General features: G+C 44.5%; 3 protein-coding genes across 8 annotated transcripts in view; all 3 read right to left on the reverse strand.

Annotated features, from left to right (window-relative positions):
* cita (citron rho-interacting serine/threonine kinase a) overlaps positions 1–10,152 on the reverse strand; it is a 40,690-nt gene extending 30,538 nt beyond the window's left edge. For all 5 annotated transcript variants that reach the window (XM_030374450.1, XM_030374453.1, XM_030374451.1 and 2 more), the window contains exons 1-10: positions 10,059–10,152; positions 9,682–9,806; positions 9,338–9,479; positions 9,003–9,178; positions 7,515–7,616; positions 5,853–5,995; positions 5,460–5,553; positions 4,899–5,105; positions 4,461–4,614; positions 2,865–3,054 (exon numbers count right to left, since the gene is read on the reverse strand). In XM_030374450.1, the coding sequence (XP_030230310.1) occupies positions 2,865–3,054; positions 4,461–4,614; positions 4,899–5,105; positions 5,460–5,553; positions 5,853–5,995; positions 7,515–7,616; positions 9,003–9,178; positions 9,338–9,479; positions 9,682–9,783 (1,310 nt within the window). In that variant the 5' untranslated portion in view covers positions 9,784–9,806; positions 10,059–10,152. The remainder of the gene's footprint in view (positions 1–2,864; positions 3,055–4,460; positions 4,615–4,898; positions 5,106–5,459; positions 5,554–5,852; positions 5,996–7,514; positions 7,617–9,002; positions 9,179–9,337; positions 9,480–9,681; positions 9,807–10,058) is intronic.
* Positions 10,153–10,618: 466 nt separating this feature from the next.
* crybb3 (crystallin, beta B3) lies at positions 10,619–13,703 on the reverse strand. 2 transcript variants are annotated; one of them, XM_030374633.1, is made up of 6 exons: positions 13,253–13,703; positions 12,780–12,861; positions 12,558–12,673; positions 12,273–12,405; positions 11,484–11,626; positions 10,619–11,015 (listed from the first exon to the last, which is right to left on the reverse strand). In XM_030374633.1, exons 2-6 carry the CDS (start codon positions 12,852–12,854, stop codon positions 10,730–10,732), a joined length of 753 nt encoding a protein of 250 aa, XP_030230493.1. In that variant the 5' UTR covers positions 12,855–12,861; positions 13,253–13,703; the 3' UTR covers positions 10,619–10,729. The 2 variants fall into 2 exon arrangements, with proteins under 2 accessions (XP_030230493.1, XP_030230494.1); XM_030374634.1 differs by having other exon boundaries at positions 10,636–11,015; positions 13,281–13,703.
* A 241-nt stretch (positions 13,704–13,944) lies between these two features.
* The window catches only part of tnks1bp1 (tankyrase 1 binding protein 1), a 16,094-nt gene continuing 13,135 nt past the window's right edge, over positions 13,945–16,903 (reverse strand). Inside the window, exons 8-11 of the mRNA XM_030374752.1 lie at positions 16,309–16,424; positions 15,971–16,179; positions 15,308–15,391; positions 13,945–14,764 (exon numbers count right to left, since the gene is read on the reverse strand). Of these exons, the coding sequence (XP_030230612.1) occupies positions 15,319–15,391; positions 15,971–16,179; positions 16,309–16,424 (398 nt within the window). The 3' untranslated portion in view covers positions 13,945–14,764; positions 15,308–15,318. The remainder of the gene's footprint in view (positions 14,765–15,307; positions 15,392–15,970; positions 16,180–16,308; positions 16,425–16,903) is intronic.

A 16,903-nucleotide genomic window follows, 5' to 3' on the forward strand; every position in this document is an offset into this window, starting at 1 on the left:
TTACGTCATTTATGTTTAGTACTCGGGTAATGTATCCTAAAAAATGAGCTACAAAAGGCAATAATGAGTCCTTTGTCAGAATCCTGAAAGAGGCAACCTTGGAAGAAAATTGAACTAAAAAGGAACAATATATTTTCTTTGCAAAGCAGCAACAATGATTTGAATTATCTTTTTCTCCATTCACTCCCACTGCGTGTATCCTATCACATTGCAGGGCTGGGTGTCCCTCTTAGCCAGCCGTGGGGGTTCATCCCATAGTGGAGCACTGGCTGATCTTCAGTCTGCCCACCATTGCCATCACAAATGAGCAGGCACAGTGCCAAACATTACATTTACTCATACAATAACAAGTAATTGTGTTGTGGAAACACTGACAAAAAAAAGCTTTTTACGGATGAAAACCCACCAAACACTAAGCAATGCCGGGTTTGAAGCTATGGTGCTACTCTTTAAAGCCTTTCTAGCAGAAGTTGGGACCAAATCATTCTTATCAATTATATTCTATATATTCTAATTTCTTTATGAGAATGACCAAAGGCAGATGACGGCACTGCTTAGAACTGCAGAAGCGCGCGTTGAACAAGCATCACTAATCATCCCTGATTTGATGAACAAATTGATTGTTTTCCATTTAACACGTGTGGCTGTAACAACCGAGTCCTGGTAATGGTCTGATGGGAGTCGACAGACACCAGCGTCAGGGTATTCAAGGCTCTCTGATCCTTGCATTGACTTGAGAATGAGTCACACCGGCAATAAAAATAATCACGGAAGCCCGCGCTGTTCCTTTCGCCTCTCTGAATCCAAATCAAGATGCCGCCCCCGAAGCACAAACACATACATCGGCATGGGAGAAACCAAGGCTACTTCCTCAGGTTCCTGAGGAGAGCCACAAGTTTAGCCACCTCATATGAACCACCGGGTAGGAGAAGGAGAGCAGATGATCACGAGGTGAGTAATGGTTAGCAGGGCTTCAGAGAGAGATGATTATATATGAGTGGCCATTGCCACCGACTGCATTATTGAGAAGAGGGACATGGGAGGAGAGAGAGAGAGACACGGCACTCTGGAGGACAGTGTGTGAGAAGATTTGGCAGCGATGGACGACCACGACCACACACACACACACACACATAAAAACGCACACACACACCTGTCTCTTTTGAGAGCACCAGACACACACATGATGGAAGGATTTCGCACACCCACGCTGTCACAGACCAAAAAATTGAGGCACGCATACGCACGCGCAAAAAGGACCAAATAGCACACCAAAGGGACATGCCAAGATCCGAACAAACAGACACACACACACAGACACACTCACACAGTGTAAAAGTCTATTTTTAAAACAGGCTATAACAACAGACGTCTGATATTAAATTGGAACGCATTGGGTGAGTCAGGTTAGGGAGGAGGGGGGGTGTTGTTTTGTTTATACTAACGAGAAGACAGAGACATGGCGCACAAAAAAATGCACAAACCCCCCCCCCCCCCCATACACACACACACACAAACACAAACACACACACACAGGAAGAGGAAACTCCAAAACACATCATTAGCATTTCATTATGCATGGCTCCATGTGTACATTCTCCTCTTTGGCTTTACAACGAAAAACAACAAGGGTAGCTACAAGCACGCGCCTGCATGCATGCAGACCGCCACACACACACACACACACGGTCAGCTGAATAGAAAGCCATTATTCATTAGACGCAGCAAAGCAAACGACTGGGCTGGCTTTACTTAAAACCCCAGAGCAGAAGACTGCGGGGGCAACACCAAGGGACAGGGACATCAGATCGGGAGCGAGGGGGGGGGGGGGACATGGGAAGAAAAGACACGAGGGAAGACGGAGAAAGAGGGGGGGGGGTTAGTGGCTGGGGGGGAAACGTGGTAGTAACCATAGAAATAGAAGCGCCCCTCCAATCTTGGGTCATCTCTTCTCCCGTCTAACCCAGTGATGCCCCTCGTATCTTTTTCCGTTCTCACCGTTCTGCCCCTGGTCCCTCATGGGCTCGGCAATGCCTGGCTCCGCTAGACCTGATCCCGAGCCCCCGAGACGGAGCCCACTGCCGCACGGTGTTATCAGGGGGGCGGCTGATAAGCCACAGACCACCGGTGGAATTGATTTGAGAGCGTACGCTATTAAGCTGTCAAGCCCGACACACAGCAGCACTCACAGGCGAGCACAATAGCATCCACCGTGGTACAAAATGCATTCTCCACATTGACTCTCTCTCTCTCTCCCTCCCTCCCTCGCTCTCTGTCTCTACCCAATACCAATCAGCACCGATGGTAGAGATAACGGCAGCCAAGATACTCCTGCTGTCCATTCACAGATCCTCAACTGGGTCTTGCTATGAGAAACACTTTGATCACACACACACACACAGAAGCACATAGGGTAAATGGAATGGCTAAATAAATAAAACAGGCAATGGTGCTGCAACAGAATAGCGGGGATCCCCCTTTTCTGTTTGCCCCGCTCGTGTGATGAAGCCAAGCCCATTGGAGCAAGAACATTGTGTCACACTCACACACACACACACACACACACACACACACACACACACACACACACACACACACACACACACACACACACACACACACACACACACACACACACACACACAGCTCCAGGTAACCTGGAACAAGGATACCTGTAAATATCCTCCATTGTACAGGCTGCTTTCATGTATTATCCTAACAGTGGTTGAGGGGTGGGGGGAATTGATTTACTACTGAAGCCGGAGGGGGTGGTCCAGCTGAAAAAAAGAAAAGAAAAAAAAGTCCAGCTGGTATCGCTGAGAGCAGCAAGGCAATGCATAGTAAACAGGCAAGGTTGTACTCACTCGGCTTTGGCGAGCGCTGTCAACGCCCTGCTGAAGAACCAGCCTAGAAAGGGCAGATCGTGGCCCTTGAAGCCCGCTGTCTGAGCTCCTCGCTGGGCAGCAGGGGCAGACCGGGGGGCTGCCTGCTCCGGTTCTTCAAAATTAGAGGTGTCATCTTCTGTTTGCAGCTTCGGAACAAAAGGCGGGAGGACTGCGGGAGCGGACGGAGGGAAGGAAAAAAGGGAGAGAGAGAGGGAGAGAGAGAGAGAGAGAGAGAGAGAGAGAGCGTGTGTCAAAACCAGACCCAAGCAGTGGAGAAGGTAATATAACGAAAAAAAAGCAGAGCCGGGAGGAAGGGGAAAAAGGGTAGGCGTGGGGAGAAACGACAGAGCGGATGGAGCCTAGAGCGTGCTAAGTCGCACACTCATACACATGCTGCCTCTGTCCCTCCCTCCTGCTCTCTCTCTGCCTCTCTCCCCCTCCCTCACTCTCTCCCATACTGCAGCAGCACAAGCTAATCATCAGCTGGGGGTAAGCTGAAGCATTAGGCTGTCTGAATGCAGCCAATTGTCAACAATCCAGCGACCAACCGACTGTCCAAACGTCTAGATTTTACTTCTATTGAATGAAATGGAAATAGTATAGTAGTAATAATAATAATAATAATAATAATAATAAATAATTAAAATAATAACCATAAAAATGTATCATCAACAATTATAATAATCATCAAATTAAAAATCAAATAATAATATAAAAAAAAGTTTCTGCTTTGGTTCTTGAACTAAATGATTACTGATGAGTTAATAATCAGATCAGATTAAACATGCTGCAGAAACAAAACAACTTGTCAATAACATATCAATAACAGAGTATAAAATCGACTTGAAAGAACCGACAATCATTATGTTCACACGTATAAAACTCCAACTCACCATCTCGCACGGCCAAAAGAAGCCAATAACTATATCAAATACTTAGCCGGGGAAAGGCCCATAAATAACTAATGATCTCCGTTCCATGAATGACAACAAGCGTTTCCAAAAATAGAAATGGGTTTCTGCAGACGCATTAATGGGCATACATTTTAATGGGGTGAGGGAGGTGGGGGGGGGAAATCCACCAAGATTCACGAAGAAGAATAAATGAATAAATAAATAAATGGCACGTGCACTCCCCCCTCAGTGAGCGTGTCTAATGCTAGCGTAAGAACACCTCTGCAGCGCCCTGCCCCGGCGCTGATGCGCTACAGATCCTTATGTGGCTTCCTCCCCGAGTGCTAGCGCGTGTGCGCGCGCGCGCCTCACTACTCTCCTGGGGAGCCCTGGCCTGCAGCCAGCAACGCACAGCATCTCATTATTTTACTACAACCCAAAGCCAGCACCACCAGCAAAAAATACACTACAGCAAGCGATACTACTGCCAGCCACACACACGTGTGTGTAACCAACACACACACACACACTGGACACAAATAATTTGGCAACCTAAAAGCAAAGGGTGTAGTGAAATCCTCCTGAATGGGTGTTGTGGTTGCGATGGTGGGCAGAGTGAATGGCCTGAGCACGGAGAGAGGGGGGAGGGAAGGGGGTGTCGGGGAGGCGGTTCTCCGCTCACCTTGTCTCAGGTTGTTCCAGTCGGTGCTGGAGAAAAAGGCGTGGCAGCGCAGGCCCTGGTAGCCCAGCCGCTCGCGGGCTCCGCACAGGAGGCTCTGCACCAAGTCCACCAAGAGCCTGCTGGCGCGCACCTCCTCTGGGAACTTCAGGTACCGCTGAGGGGGCGAAACACGCCGCGGTGGTCAAGGAATTATTAGAGTATCACAAGAGACACACACCAGTCACAGCTGTTACTCTGTTCCTATACAGTCGTAGTGTCTGCACGGTCTAGAATTGGACCGTCTGTGTAATAAAGTTTTGACACTATTCAAAGCAACGGTAGATACAATGATAGATGTGCGTGTTGGCGTGAGCTTTTGTCTCAAGAATGTCAGTGACCAAGAATGGCTGACCTTTCATGACCCTGATTGGTGTCATGAGTGCAGACGGTCGGTCGTACCTGGAAGTTGAGGATGTTGTGGACGGTCTTGGCGGAGGTGCCGTCGGAGAAGGGGGATTTTCCGTAGATCATCTCGTACGCTATAAGCCCCAGGGACCACCAGTCACACTCCACCCCGTAGAGGGCGGGTTGGCCCCCCTTCATAGCGGACAGGACCTCGGGGGACAGGAAGTCCTGGGTGCCCACGAGGGCCGCAGGGGCCACCACCTAAACAACACACCAGTCATCAGATCCACCGAACCGGATCCGTTTATTAAGGTGATTGTGTTCAGGCCTTTTATTCTAATCGATTTATATTTTAATGTCGGATTCATATCTGAAATGTCTGGCCTTACTGAACGTCTTTTTACATTTTTTATTCCTTTTTATCTTTTTCTCCCTTTATTTTTTATAGTACATGTGTAATTTCATTGAAGATATTTCATTATATTGTTTGCATGTACTTCTTCACTATAAATGATATACTGTTGTCTCTTTCTCTGTCAAGCACATTGAACTGCTTGATGTAAGAAATGCGCTATACAAATAAAATTGCCTTGCCTTGCCTTATAAAACTCCTACCTTCTTATCGGAGTTCAGCTTGGCAGCAGAGCCAAAGTCTGCCAGCTTAATGTGGCCGGTACGATCGATCAGAACGTTCTCCGGTTTCACGTCTCTGGAAGTGGAGGGAACAGGAGATGTTTTCAAATTCATGTTGGATGTTATTTAAGATCATATTATTTTTCCCACGCTTTTCCCACGCTTGTTTACTCTACAACAACAGTAAGAAATCAGCAACTGTCTTTTCCCTTCTCTAAAGCCTGTGGGAATTGCTTGTGTTTTATCAACGAAAATGACACTCCATCATTATCGTAAAACCCCCAGCGCTTAGTTTTTGTAATTTTAGATAAGCTAGTTGTAATCACACACGACACAGACATGGACATAGGCGAGCCGGTAGCTTGTTGGGGTTACCTGTGGACGTAGCCAAGCTGATGGACACTGTGGATGGCTTCCACCAGCTCAGCCAGGTAGAACTGAGCCATGGACTCATCGAACTGATCCTCATATCTAATAAGCAGGGAACTCAGGTCGCCTCCTGGCAGGTATTCCATAGCCTGAGAAGCACATCCACATAACCACCCGTCATTTGATGGAATATGATTAACTAAATATCCTATATGTCCTCTGGATGACGTTAGTCATAAAAATATGAATTGTTCAGTGTGATTGCAGACAGACATTGCAAATACAAATCTCAATGGACAATAGTACAATGATAAGACCAGATCTGAATTTAGTTTAAACTGGGTTGAAGATATGCATTTTGGATTGGTATAAAATAAGTATGAACTAAAATAAAACTGGGGTAGAAAAAATCACAAGCGAGTTCAAAATAGAAATGAAGATGAATGAAACGAATAATGAGGTTGCGATCAAATATCTGCATGTCAAAGTCAGCAGTTATCCAGGGCTGTGTATGATCCTAAGGCACTTCTCCTGATTATGGATCCAGTTATGTCACAGTCAACAGATTTATATATAACACTGTCTGCAGCTAAGCGTTTGCTCCAAGCATTCACATTTAACACACCATCTGTATTACCAGCCTTGATATAGAGAGCAGTTGCCAGTGCTTATTTAAGGAAATATCCTCAAAATGTATCTCAACAGTGAGCTATTAAACCTTGGACACACTAATCAATAATTCAACCTGATTTGACAACACTGCAAAACTGATGTTTTCCTCCCATTCAGAACACTGCCGTCGTTATTCTAAGCATAGGCTCGAGTGAGGCGTCGGTCAGACTCATTTTGAATGTATGGCGGCTCCCATACAGTCAGCCAGGCAAGCCCCTGGTGCATGAATGGTCGGGAGTCTGAATGAACGGCAGCATTCTCCAGTGTTACCTAGCAACAAGGATACTGGGGCCTCTGTGACACTTGGATAAAGATGGATTCTTTGTATTTTTTTCTACTCAATGCTCAATAACAGAGCCAGAGAGGGAATAGATAGATAGATAGATGTAAGCTGTGTGAGGTAAGGGACATGTAATTGTTAATAGTGGGGTTATTCATAACAATAATTCATGTTTCTCTGTAGGACAGAAATAGCAATGAAAACAGCTATAGTCAAAGCGACCAAATGAAATTTGAGCCGTTGATTGTAGCTCAGCGTTGTAATTGTTTATGCCATGATAAGTAAAATATGCATAATTTGTAATCCATCTGGGAAAAAATATGATAGAAAACACGTAGCACATAGTGGACGAGCCACTATCCACAACGAGCAAGTCACACAACCATGCAACAATGCAGCAATTCCTTATGTAGCTTTCTCAAATTACAAAGGACCTCGGCTTGTATGGCTTGCACCATACAATAATTTTTTTGTTTTTGTTTCTCAACATTATTGACAAAATAAGTCAGATCATTTGCTATACCGTCTTCATTCAAATTGCCACAGAAAGTAATAGATGCAGGGATTTTAAACTACAACATATGATAATGTAATCCTTGTACGGGGTCAGTGCAGAACTCTGGACACCGACCACAGTTCCCGACATGGTCTCATCTCACAGCAAGAGAAAACAACAACAACAACAACAACAACAACCACAGCTACTGTGGGCTCACCAGATAGACGTGCTCTGTGTCCTGGAAGGCGTAGAACAGCTGAGGGATCCAGGGGCTGCTGTTGAGGGAGAGGATCCTTCGTTCCTCTTCGTGGAACACCACCTACCAGCAGAGCAACATTACAAAACCAGCTATACAAGGCCCCAACCGGCTGGCCTGGGCCTATCTCCCAAACCCATTTAAAAAAGGCTGAAGCGGGGTCTATTTCAGTGCTTGAGTAATGCATATGAATTTGTGTATCTGGAGCTTGTAGATCTTTTTCCCTCAGGTCTTTTACTGTGTTTAACATATATTTCATCATTTATTTCTGCAATTACCAACAACCAAGGGTGGGCTTAGGAGAGTTTTCCTATGTTTCTTCAACAACAGAATAACCAAAATAAAACATCTAATCTGGGATCCAACAGCCCTTTGCTACAACAGAACTTCTTCGGGGAAACGGCACAGGGCCTGGGAACAGAAACCAATAACTGTAAGCGGTGGAGTAACGCCTTGCTTCTTGTTTCATAACAAAGATGTTCTACCAAAGATAATCTAATTTGCGTAAGTGGATGAATCTTTCAGAAGGGGGTTTTAATAATTCCATATCTACAGCTTTCAGTCTACAAAGTGTTGATTTGAAACATTTACAGACCGATTTTTAAAGGTTAACAATTAATAGGCCGAGTGGGGCTGTGATCGCTAATTACACAGTAATAAAACCATCAATTGGTTGAAATAGATATGAAGCAGAAGAAGAAGAAAGTGAATTGCCTGGTTCACATAGATGTGAGCTCATCAGATATTAGATATTATTCAAGGGTGTGATTCGTTAGACTATGGCCCATCTGGCATGGTTAGAAATAAGTGCTGAAATCGTATCTGGGTCCCCTTGCTTTTCGACATTTGGAGACACCAATTTCCACTTCATAAATTGCCTATATTTTTCAATGTCATTTCCCATTGAGATACAGTGAAATCCTCATCAAAGGATTTCTTTATGAAGCTGATTCCTTTTATCACCATATTCATATATCTAGCTGAAGAAATGCATGTACTATTCTTACTGAGATTGTCTCTCTTAATCAGAAGCCTGGAGGCTCACCTCTAAATTCTTGTCGGAAAACCCACAGCACCCTCTATTGCCCTGTTATAAGACTGCAGCTTCCAATATCCAAACATCCATGCACTGTGTCAAGGAGAGGCTGCATATTGCACATCAGTTGCCCTTATTGTTTCGGCCTAAGCTCGACCCCAGAGCTAGACAGTAACACAATATTGTGATATAACAGAAATTGTATAGGTAATATTGTTTTGTGTTATAGCCAAATTAAATACAGTGAATAACCACAAGCCTAGTATTAGTCTAAAAACAAATAAAATACAGTGAATGAATTAAATGATGTACAGTAGAAATAAATGTTAACTATTTGGCAGTGTCCAAATCTGTCAAAGGGTAAACAGTTCATCTTTATGTTGACACCAATGTTAACAGAAGAGAAGTCTTACATTTTCTGCAACACGTAAGACCTCCTTGTCCATGATTTTCAAGGCACACACATCGCCGGTAGCCTTCTCTTTTACTACTTGAACCTCGGCAAAGTGACCACGACCCACTACTGCTCGCACCTCAAAGTCCTGTGGCCCAGGCTGCAGAGCCTGCAGCTCCATGACTACCTCAGAAACTGTCACACAACACACACACACACACACACACACACACACACACACACACACACACACACACACACACAGTTTTGCTGTTACGAAAACATGTTTTTATCATAAAGTATATAGATATCAAACACAATGTATAATAATACACAATAAAAGTTTATGCTTACATTTGTGGACAAAGTTGCTAACGTGTTGCATCTTCATTAGGTCGGGAGAGGTGCACTCTTGATAGAGCACCAATAGTGCCTCGAGAAACTCCTCCCGGCCCAAATTGCATCTTTCCTCTTGTCCACACAAGCTAATTCGACCCTAACAAAGGAAAGACATACCAGTATAAGGAAGTGAGTCCCTCCCAAACTATATTTAGCAATGTAGTCATCCCCAAAAAAGAACCAGTGGGATGGTTGTAGTAAGTCATACAAAAACTATACATTCTGACAATAATGTAGCCATAAGAGGCGCATATATTTCCAGTGACAATGATAAGGAAATAAGCATGATCGCCATCTACCTGAAAGAGGTGGTTGATCCGGGAGCTACGGCTTGTGATAGGATCCGTAGAGCAAGGCACCATCTTCAGGCTGCCTTGGCTCACGTACTTGAACTTCAACATGATATTTTCACTGATGTATGACACTAAATAAGATCAAACGTAAGGTTAGAATGGGCCTGATCGGGTTGACTTAGTCTCTAGCCTTACGTTGTATGATGATCATGCAACGATATGACATGTTAACGAAATGTCAACAAACGTCTTCTCGGTAAGCTTAGCTTGCTAACGTGTTCGACAGTTTGTCAAATTATGCAAAACATGACTACCTATAATGCTCAGACAAAAATAGAAGTTCGACAATATAGCATAACGTAATACGCCTACGAACAACTCACCAAACTTCCATCTAAATAATATGATATCGCTCCTATAAAGATAGAGATAATAGGTAGGTTGACTACTCTGTCCGCATCGTTTCCGGTTAACTTTCAAAAATTTGCGCGTTCCCCACCCATTCTTTCAGAGCAGTCCGGACTCTCGCGTTTGATTGGCTGTTGAAATCGTTAAGGGGCGGGTACAAATGATGCTTGTGACACGTAACGACCATGTTATGCTTTCAAGAGATGAGGTGTTGATGTTTAATGTGCAAACGTGTATTTATAGGTCAAAGAGATAGTTTTTCACTAAATTACCATTTCAAATATGGTTCAGGCTGAATGAATAAAGTGATAACTTTCAATGTCGTATTTCTAGCAGAAGTTGATCAGTTCTGTCATAAATGCTGTTGTCTTGATTACAAAATAAATCATGGTCCAGCTGTAATCTGTTATAATTCCCTATCTAATTATATTTATTTTAATAGATCGTAATATGACGCAAATATCAAGTAAAACCACACTTTTCATAATTAATAAACACACATTTCAAATTCAAAACACACTTCTCAAGTTTGCTTTTTGGATAAGCCACAGCCTTTATTTTCAAACAAGATGTCAAGTAATTTGTTTTCCACTACAAATGTATCTTGCTAGAGGGAAGAGGAAACCCTGTTGAAAGACAGCTCACTTCAACTGGTCCCTGCGGCCGCAGGAGGAGTTGGGGCAGGGGGGTTAGGGTTGGGGTTGGGGGTTGGGTTTGGGTTGGGGGTTGGGTTAGGGTTGGGAGTGGGTTCAGGGCCAGGAGTTGGGGCGGGCACGTTGAAACGTCCCCGCTTATGCCACTGCATGTCCTTCACACGACGGAAGGACTGGATGAGAGGTGTTGCGGCTCCCCAATCGTTCCAGTGCTTGTAATCGCCATGCTCAAACACATACTGGCACCCCCTGTAGCCGGGATACATGTATCCCACCCACCTTCAGAAAGCAGAGGAGTACAATTAGTGTGTGGAACAGAGCAATTAAAATCCAAGACCTGCAGAGGAGCGAGGTATGACTTAAAGGGTCTCTATCTCCACCAGGTGTGATATAGGTAAGTCATTGCAAGCCATTTCAAAACGGCTATCACGACCCTACAGTGACATCACACGTGAAAGTGTCCCCCTAGATGTATGATGGATATACAGTATATGTCAACCTACCAGCTTACACAGTTGGCTGTGCCAACTGATAGGCTGATGTATAACAGGTCGATTTGGAAATGGCGCTTGTAATGGTTCATCAATATCACACCTGTTGGTATAATAGGCTCACTTTAAAATCAAGTCTTCCTCTAAGCATCAGATTATATACAGTACATCATAGTAAACATATCCAAAAATACGTTCCACTAAGGTATTGAAGGTGGTGCTTACTGCTTAAAGATGTAAACATTTGAAGACTTACGTTCCATTGACTGACTTGATGCTGGCCACGCGGTCTTGGAAGCCATGAGCCCAAAGACTGGGCACGTCGTCATCAATAATCTCCATCTTCCTCCCGGCATAGCCCGCATTTTCAAACAGGTGCAACTTATGCTCCGCAGTGTCCTGGAGAGAGAGAGAGAGAGAGAGAGAGAGAGAGAGAGAGAGAGAGAGAGAGAGAGAGAGAGAGAGAGAGAGAGAGAGAGAGAGAGAGAGAGAGAGAGAGAGAGAGAGAGAGAGAGAGAGAGAGAGAGAGAGAGAGAGAGAGAGAGAGAGAGAGAGAGGAGAGAGAGAGAGAGAGAGAGAGAGAGAGAGAGAGAGAGAGAGAGAGAGAGAGAGAGAGAGAGAGAGAACAGAACTCTGGTACATCTAGTGCATTGCCTGGAACATTTTTCTAGGAGATTGCCGGATCCCTACTGTTTGTAAAGCCTATGGAAGGCAATTTGGAGAAACCAGGCAGGGTATAAGAAATATCTTTTTAAAATCTAACACAAAATATCCCTCTCCTCTCTTCAGGGCTCCCTCCAAAGCCACTCCCCCAAAACAAACATATTTTTTCAGAGCATTAGATTTATTGTTTGCTGTGGGGATATAAATTCGAATTTCAGAAAATCCCCAAATGCTTATGAAACAAATAGCCTAGCTTTGAACCTCACACCCGATGGGTAGAACAGTCTCCTTCACAAGCTGTATGTGTATACTATTCATCAGCAGTCGTATCACTTATGCATGCATTATGCTCTTGTAATGTTTCCTTGTAGAGTATACTGACCACCTTGAGAGGTCTGAAGGAGCGCAGGTAGTAAGTGCTCTGGCTGTTGGTCCAGGTGCTCCAGCGAGGGTACTCCCCTTTCTCCAACACAAACTGCTCCCCAGCGAAGCCCGGAAGCTCATACCCGACCCACCTGGAGGGAGACAGAGAAAACACAGGGTCACAACAAAACATGTGGGTCGACAACATGCAGCAGTCACGTGGGTGGAGAGGAAAGGCAGTGATGTGGTTGAACAAGCATATATTTACACAGAAGAGGCAGTTAGTTTGACAGGAATCACTCACGGGCCACACTCTACGATGATTGAGCCAATCCTCTCTGCCTTTTCGATCACATCCTTGCATTCAGCAGACAATTCCACCTTCTTTCCCACGAAGTTCTCAAACTCGAAAGCCACCAACTGCAAGCGAGGAGCAGATGTTATTGTGACTGTGTGGAATCACACAGTGATGACTCATTTTCAAGCCATTTTTCAGCGCTTGTTATAAGTCAGTGATGAATCATACCTTGTATGTGACTCCAGCCCCTCCTTGGCCCTTCCCTGCGGCCTGTTGGTCTGGTATTCCCTGATGTTCGGGCATGTTCCCTCTGCAAGACACAGCTGTCAAAGCCTAACTGGCACCACTGCCCTAATACAAAACACGCTGCACCTCTGATTGACTCCTGACAGGGCTATGGGTTAAGTGGATTATTGCAACTGACCTGTTTGACCTAAATGTAAATTGATTTAAATATTTATTTTCTGAAGTGAGGGAATGTCAACATAATCAATTATACATTACAAACAGGTAATTTTCTTTTTATTTAACTTTATTTGACATAGTATCAGCCTTGGATTTGGATTTTTAAATGATATTGCAACTTTACATATAACAAACAGTTTGGCTAAATCTGCGATAAGCCAAATAACACACTGACTTTGCAACCATCAATTCAATTTTTTTTGCACAAATATCGACGCACAGATTGTTCTTTGTACCTGGATTTTGGTGTGTGAGACACTGTACCTTGATCAATCCAATTTCTTCTGGTTTTTCTTTATCTCAGTGCTACTATTTCTCCGTTAGAGGATCTGTGGGTGTTGGTGGCCTGGCAAGCAGTGGGTAGAAGCCAGCGGTGGTATTTATGGTTTATTTCTGACCACAGCAGCAAAAAGCCTGTTGATGCAGCAAGTCTGTCGCTTCCATTGTGTCCGACACATCGCCTCTCAATAGGCTTGCCCCATGCCCCCTGGCACATTGGCACCCAATGGACTGATCGGGTCTGTGGTGCCACCAGGGCCTTGGCACCGAACCGGCCACCTGCATGGGTCGCCAGCCAAGAGAGATCATTCTCCGAGGTCAAACACACTCTATTGTTTGCCCTGTCCATCTATAGTGGAACACCAACTGCCGTCTTCTTTCGTATTCTGAAATTATTTGCAGCCAATTCCGTGCAGCCTTGAACTATGGTTTATTAAAACCTGCAACAATCATCCCTTTGTGTCTCACAGTTCACGATGCCTCCGTTCCGATGTTAATTAGTAACTTGCAGGTGTCAACGGCCATAGATAATCTGATAACATTTGGCACTTGTACATCAGTGTAGCACACTATGCAATAGCAGCCACAGTGCATTTTGCATTCGAGAAGCATATAATAAATACACATTAAAGAAGACAGACACTCAATATAGTTTTTAGAAAATGTATTTCCCATGATTCCCCTGCATTTGACATACATACAAATATGATTACAACATAGAAAACATACTTATGAACAATAATAACAATCACACATTAACTGGATAGTGTTTTTACTCATTATATTATATTCATTCAATATAAATCATGTTACCTCTGCTGTCACCGATTTAATTAAATATGCAGGATCGATGTACTTTTTCATCTTTATTCTTAAGGTGCAATTTAGCAGGTTAATATATACCAGTGCCAGGGCCACAATCATGTGAATAACATTTAGATGTTCACCCTGAAAAAATTAAAAGCAACCCATTACATCTGTCCTTTTTCGTACATTTGTCACTGCATAAACCTCTCTAATCTAATCTGCGCATGACCTTGCTATCAACAGATAGCCACCATTCAATCAACTCCGGTAAATGCAATCACAGCCAAAATTCATTCAGACATCAAAATAAAAGCAGTAAAAAGAACAGAAAGGTGGTCCATAGTGTCGCTCAGAATCACACTGACGATTCATAAAGAAAGCATTGTCCTCAAGATACCACCGTTGGCACATGAAAGGCACTTGTCAACTCACAACATATTGATGATTTCTTTTTTTTTTTTTGAACAAAGAAGGGGCTTAGTGGGTGCTTTTGACAGCAAAATCCTGGCTAACTCCCTTTTGCTGCATCATCGGCACACGTCCAGAAGACAGTAATAAGGCACTGGAGGTTCAAACACGGTGCGAGCACCAAGACAAGACGCTGGCCAGCTGTGATGCAGTGACTCCTGATTTAAAGCCACTGTGCAAATGCTCTTCACAACCTGAAAGGAAAGAGCAAACAAAAAGAGTAGTGAAAGGCAATCTACAATCTATTATATACATATTAAAATTATGTATGGGGATAGAATAGTGGTGGTTATGATGTTTGACTTTCAGCTGAAGTGTTCTGGGTTTGAATTCAAATGCCTGAAGTCTACCTGTAGACATCCTTGAGGATAATGCCAACCCCATTCCTACTGATTAATGACGAGTGTCTTTGGATAAATAGCATCCGCTAAAATAACTAAACATTAAATATATGATTAGGTATGTTGCACGCAATGTGGTATTTCCAGTATGGTAGCACAGAGCGATAAATCCAACGCACGACCCCATGAGGGTTATTGCCACCCTCTATCGCTCTAACGACTTTATCAGGACCATAACCAATGAAATAACAAGTGATTATATTACGAGGTCAAGGCTAAATCCCCCAGTGTGGAATGCACTGAATGGCAAAGTGCCTCCGAGGCCCTCCAGAGACTCCACAGCAAAATAGATGTTATTGGCATGCGGACCGCCATCCGTCATCCGCGGTGACTCACCCGGCGTGCCGTTAGGACCCACTTTCCTGCTGACTCATCCTCTTCTTCTTCAGCTCCTGCATCCACGAGGGAGAAGAGCCCGTCCTGTGGAACAGATTACAACAACAGACGTATCAACAGCAGCCCTTCCAAGACAATCACAAACACATTTCACATTTTAAAGTGGAAGTGTACCCCGAACATTATGACTTATTAAAAATTCATCCTTTTGTGGCTGATAGTTCTAGGAGGAAGGGGGGGGGGGGGTGATATCCCCATGGTGACGACCCCAGGAGACTTTGGGATATTTACAGCTGGCACGCGGTTGGTAGGAAATGGGTCCACACACCGTAGTGTTGTCCTATAAAAAACACATTAACCGCTGCCCCGAGGGGGCTTCCATGGCCTAAGAGTTCCCCTCTGGGCGTCGCCCGTCACTTCGCCGGGACGTCGAGAAGCAATCGGAAAAGTACAGGAAAGACATAGGATTTTTCATCCATTGTTTCAGATTTTCTGTTTTCTTTTAGTTACGGTGACATAATGCCTTTTTTGGTTCACTGGAAAGTTAGTAGTGATTGTGCTTGTAGTGGTGGTGGTGGCTGTGGTGGTGGTGGATGAAGTGATTGTAGTGGTGGCTGTGCTGGTGGTGGTGCTGGTGATGGGTGTGCTGTCGGAGACCCGTACCCGTCATCCTTGCCACCTATAGGGGGCAGCACCCGAGCCGCCCCGGGGAGCAGGGCGGCCGAACGCGGGGAGCGCATGGATGGAGAGGGGGTGAGAGCTGCTAGTTCTTCCCGGGCGGCTGCGGCCTTGTCCTTCACCGGTGTCGTTTCCATTCCTCCACCTCCTCCTCCACCTCCTCCTCCACCTCCGGTTTTCTTCTTCAACTGAGCCTACCAGATGAAAAAATGGAAACAAATACGAGGAGGCCAAACACACAAACACACATCACATCTTAGTAAATGAGGATTTATAGAACAAGATCTGATATGAGAATGAGGATTGGGGTTGTGATCACCCACCACCAGGGCTGAGTGACTGCTCTCTAAGCCAGGGAAGACGGGGCTCCGCTGGGAGGTGGGCGGGCCCTTCACACTCCTCTTCTCCTTCTCGTCCTCGTTTGACTCTGCGGTTTCCTCTAGAAGACAGAGAGCGAAATAAATCAATTTCAAACTGTTGTACCGACTGCTGGAGGGAGTTATGGTTTCCTACATCGACATTCAACACAAAGACGTCATGTTTGAGTTTTAATAAAGTAGGATGAAACCTAAACTCATTATTTCTCTGTCGATTTTTCTATGAAAAGGTTAAATACACATACAATAATAACAGCTATCTCTGTTGTGATCCTAACAATCATTGCATGACGATGATCTGCTGTACCTCCTTCACTTGGCTAACATTGAAAAAACCTTTGCTAGAATGAAGCCCTTATTTGCAGAAGAGACTTGCAGATGTCATTAACGCACGCACGCACGCACGCACGCACGCACGCACGCACGCAACACACACGCATGCACACACATACACACACATCACAGTCTCACATCCAATGTTATGCCACATTTAAAGCTATTTTGGCAAGAGGGTCGAGAGGTAGTGTAGGGCGTTAGTATG

Source organism: Gadus morhua, chromosome 13 (genome assembly GCF_902167405.1).
Source record: "Gadus morhua chromosome 13, gadMor3.0, whole genome shotgun sequence".
In the NCBI taxonomy this organism is placed as follows: domain Eukaryota; kingdom Metazoa; phylum Chordata; class Actinopteri; order Gadiformes; family Gadidae; genus Gadus; species Gadus morhua.

Bases quoted from the DNA above. Each gene is read 5' to 3' on its own strand.
- crybb3 (XM_030374633.1), bottom strand. From the start codon at position 12,854: ATGCCCGAACATCAGGGAATACCAGACCAACAGGCCGCAGGGAAGGGC. The intron at 12,406-12,557 runs GTGAGTGATTCC...GTCTCCCTCCAG, and splicing joins ATCATCGTAGAGTGTGGCCC to GTGGGTCGGGTATGAGCTTC. The intron at 11,627-12,272 runs GTCAGTATACTC...CTCTCTCTCCAG, and splicing joins CCTTCAGACCTCTCAAGGTG to GACACTGCGGAGCATAAGTT.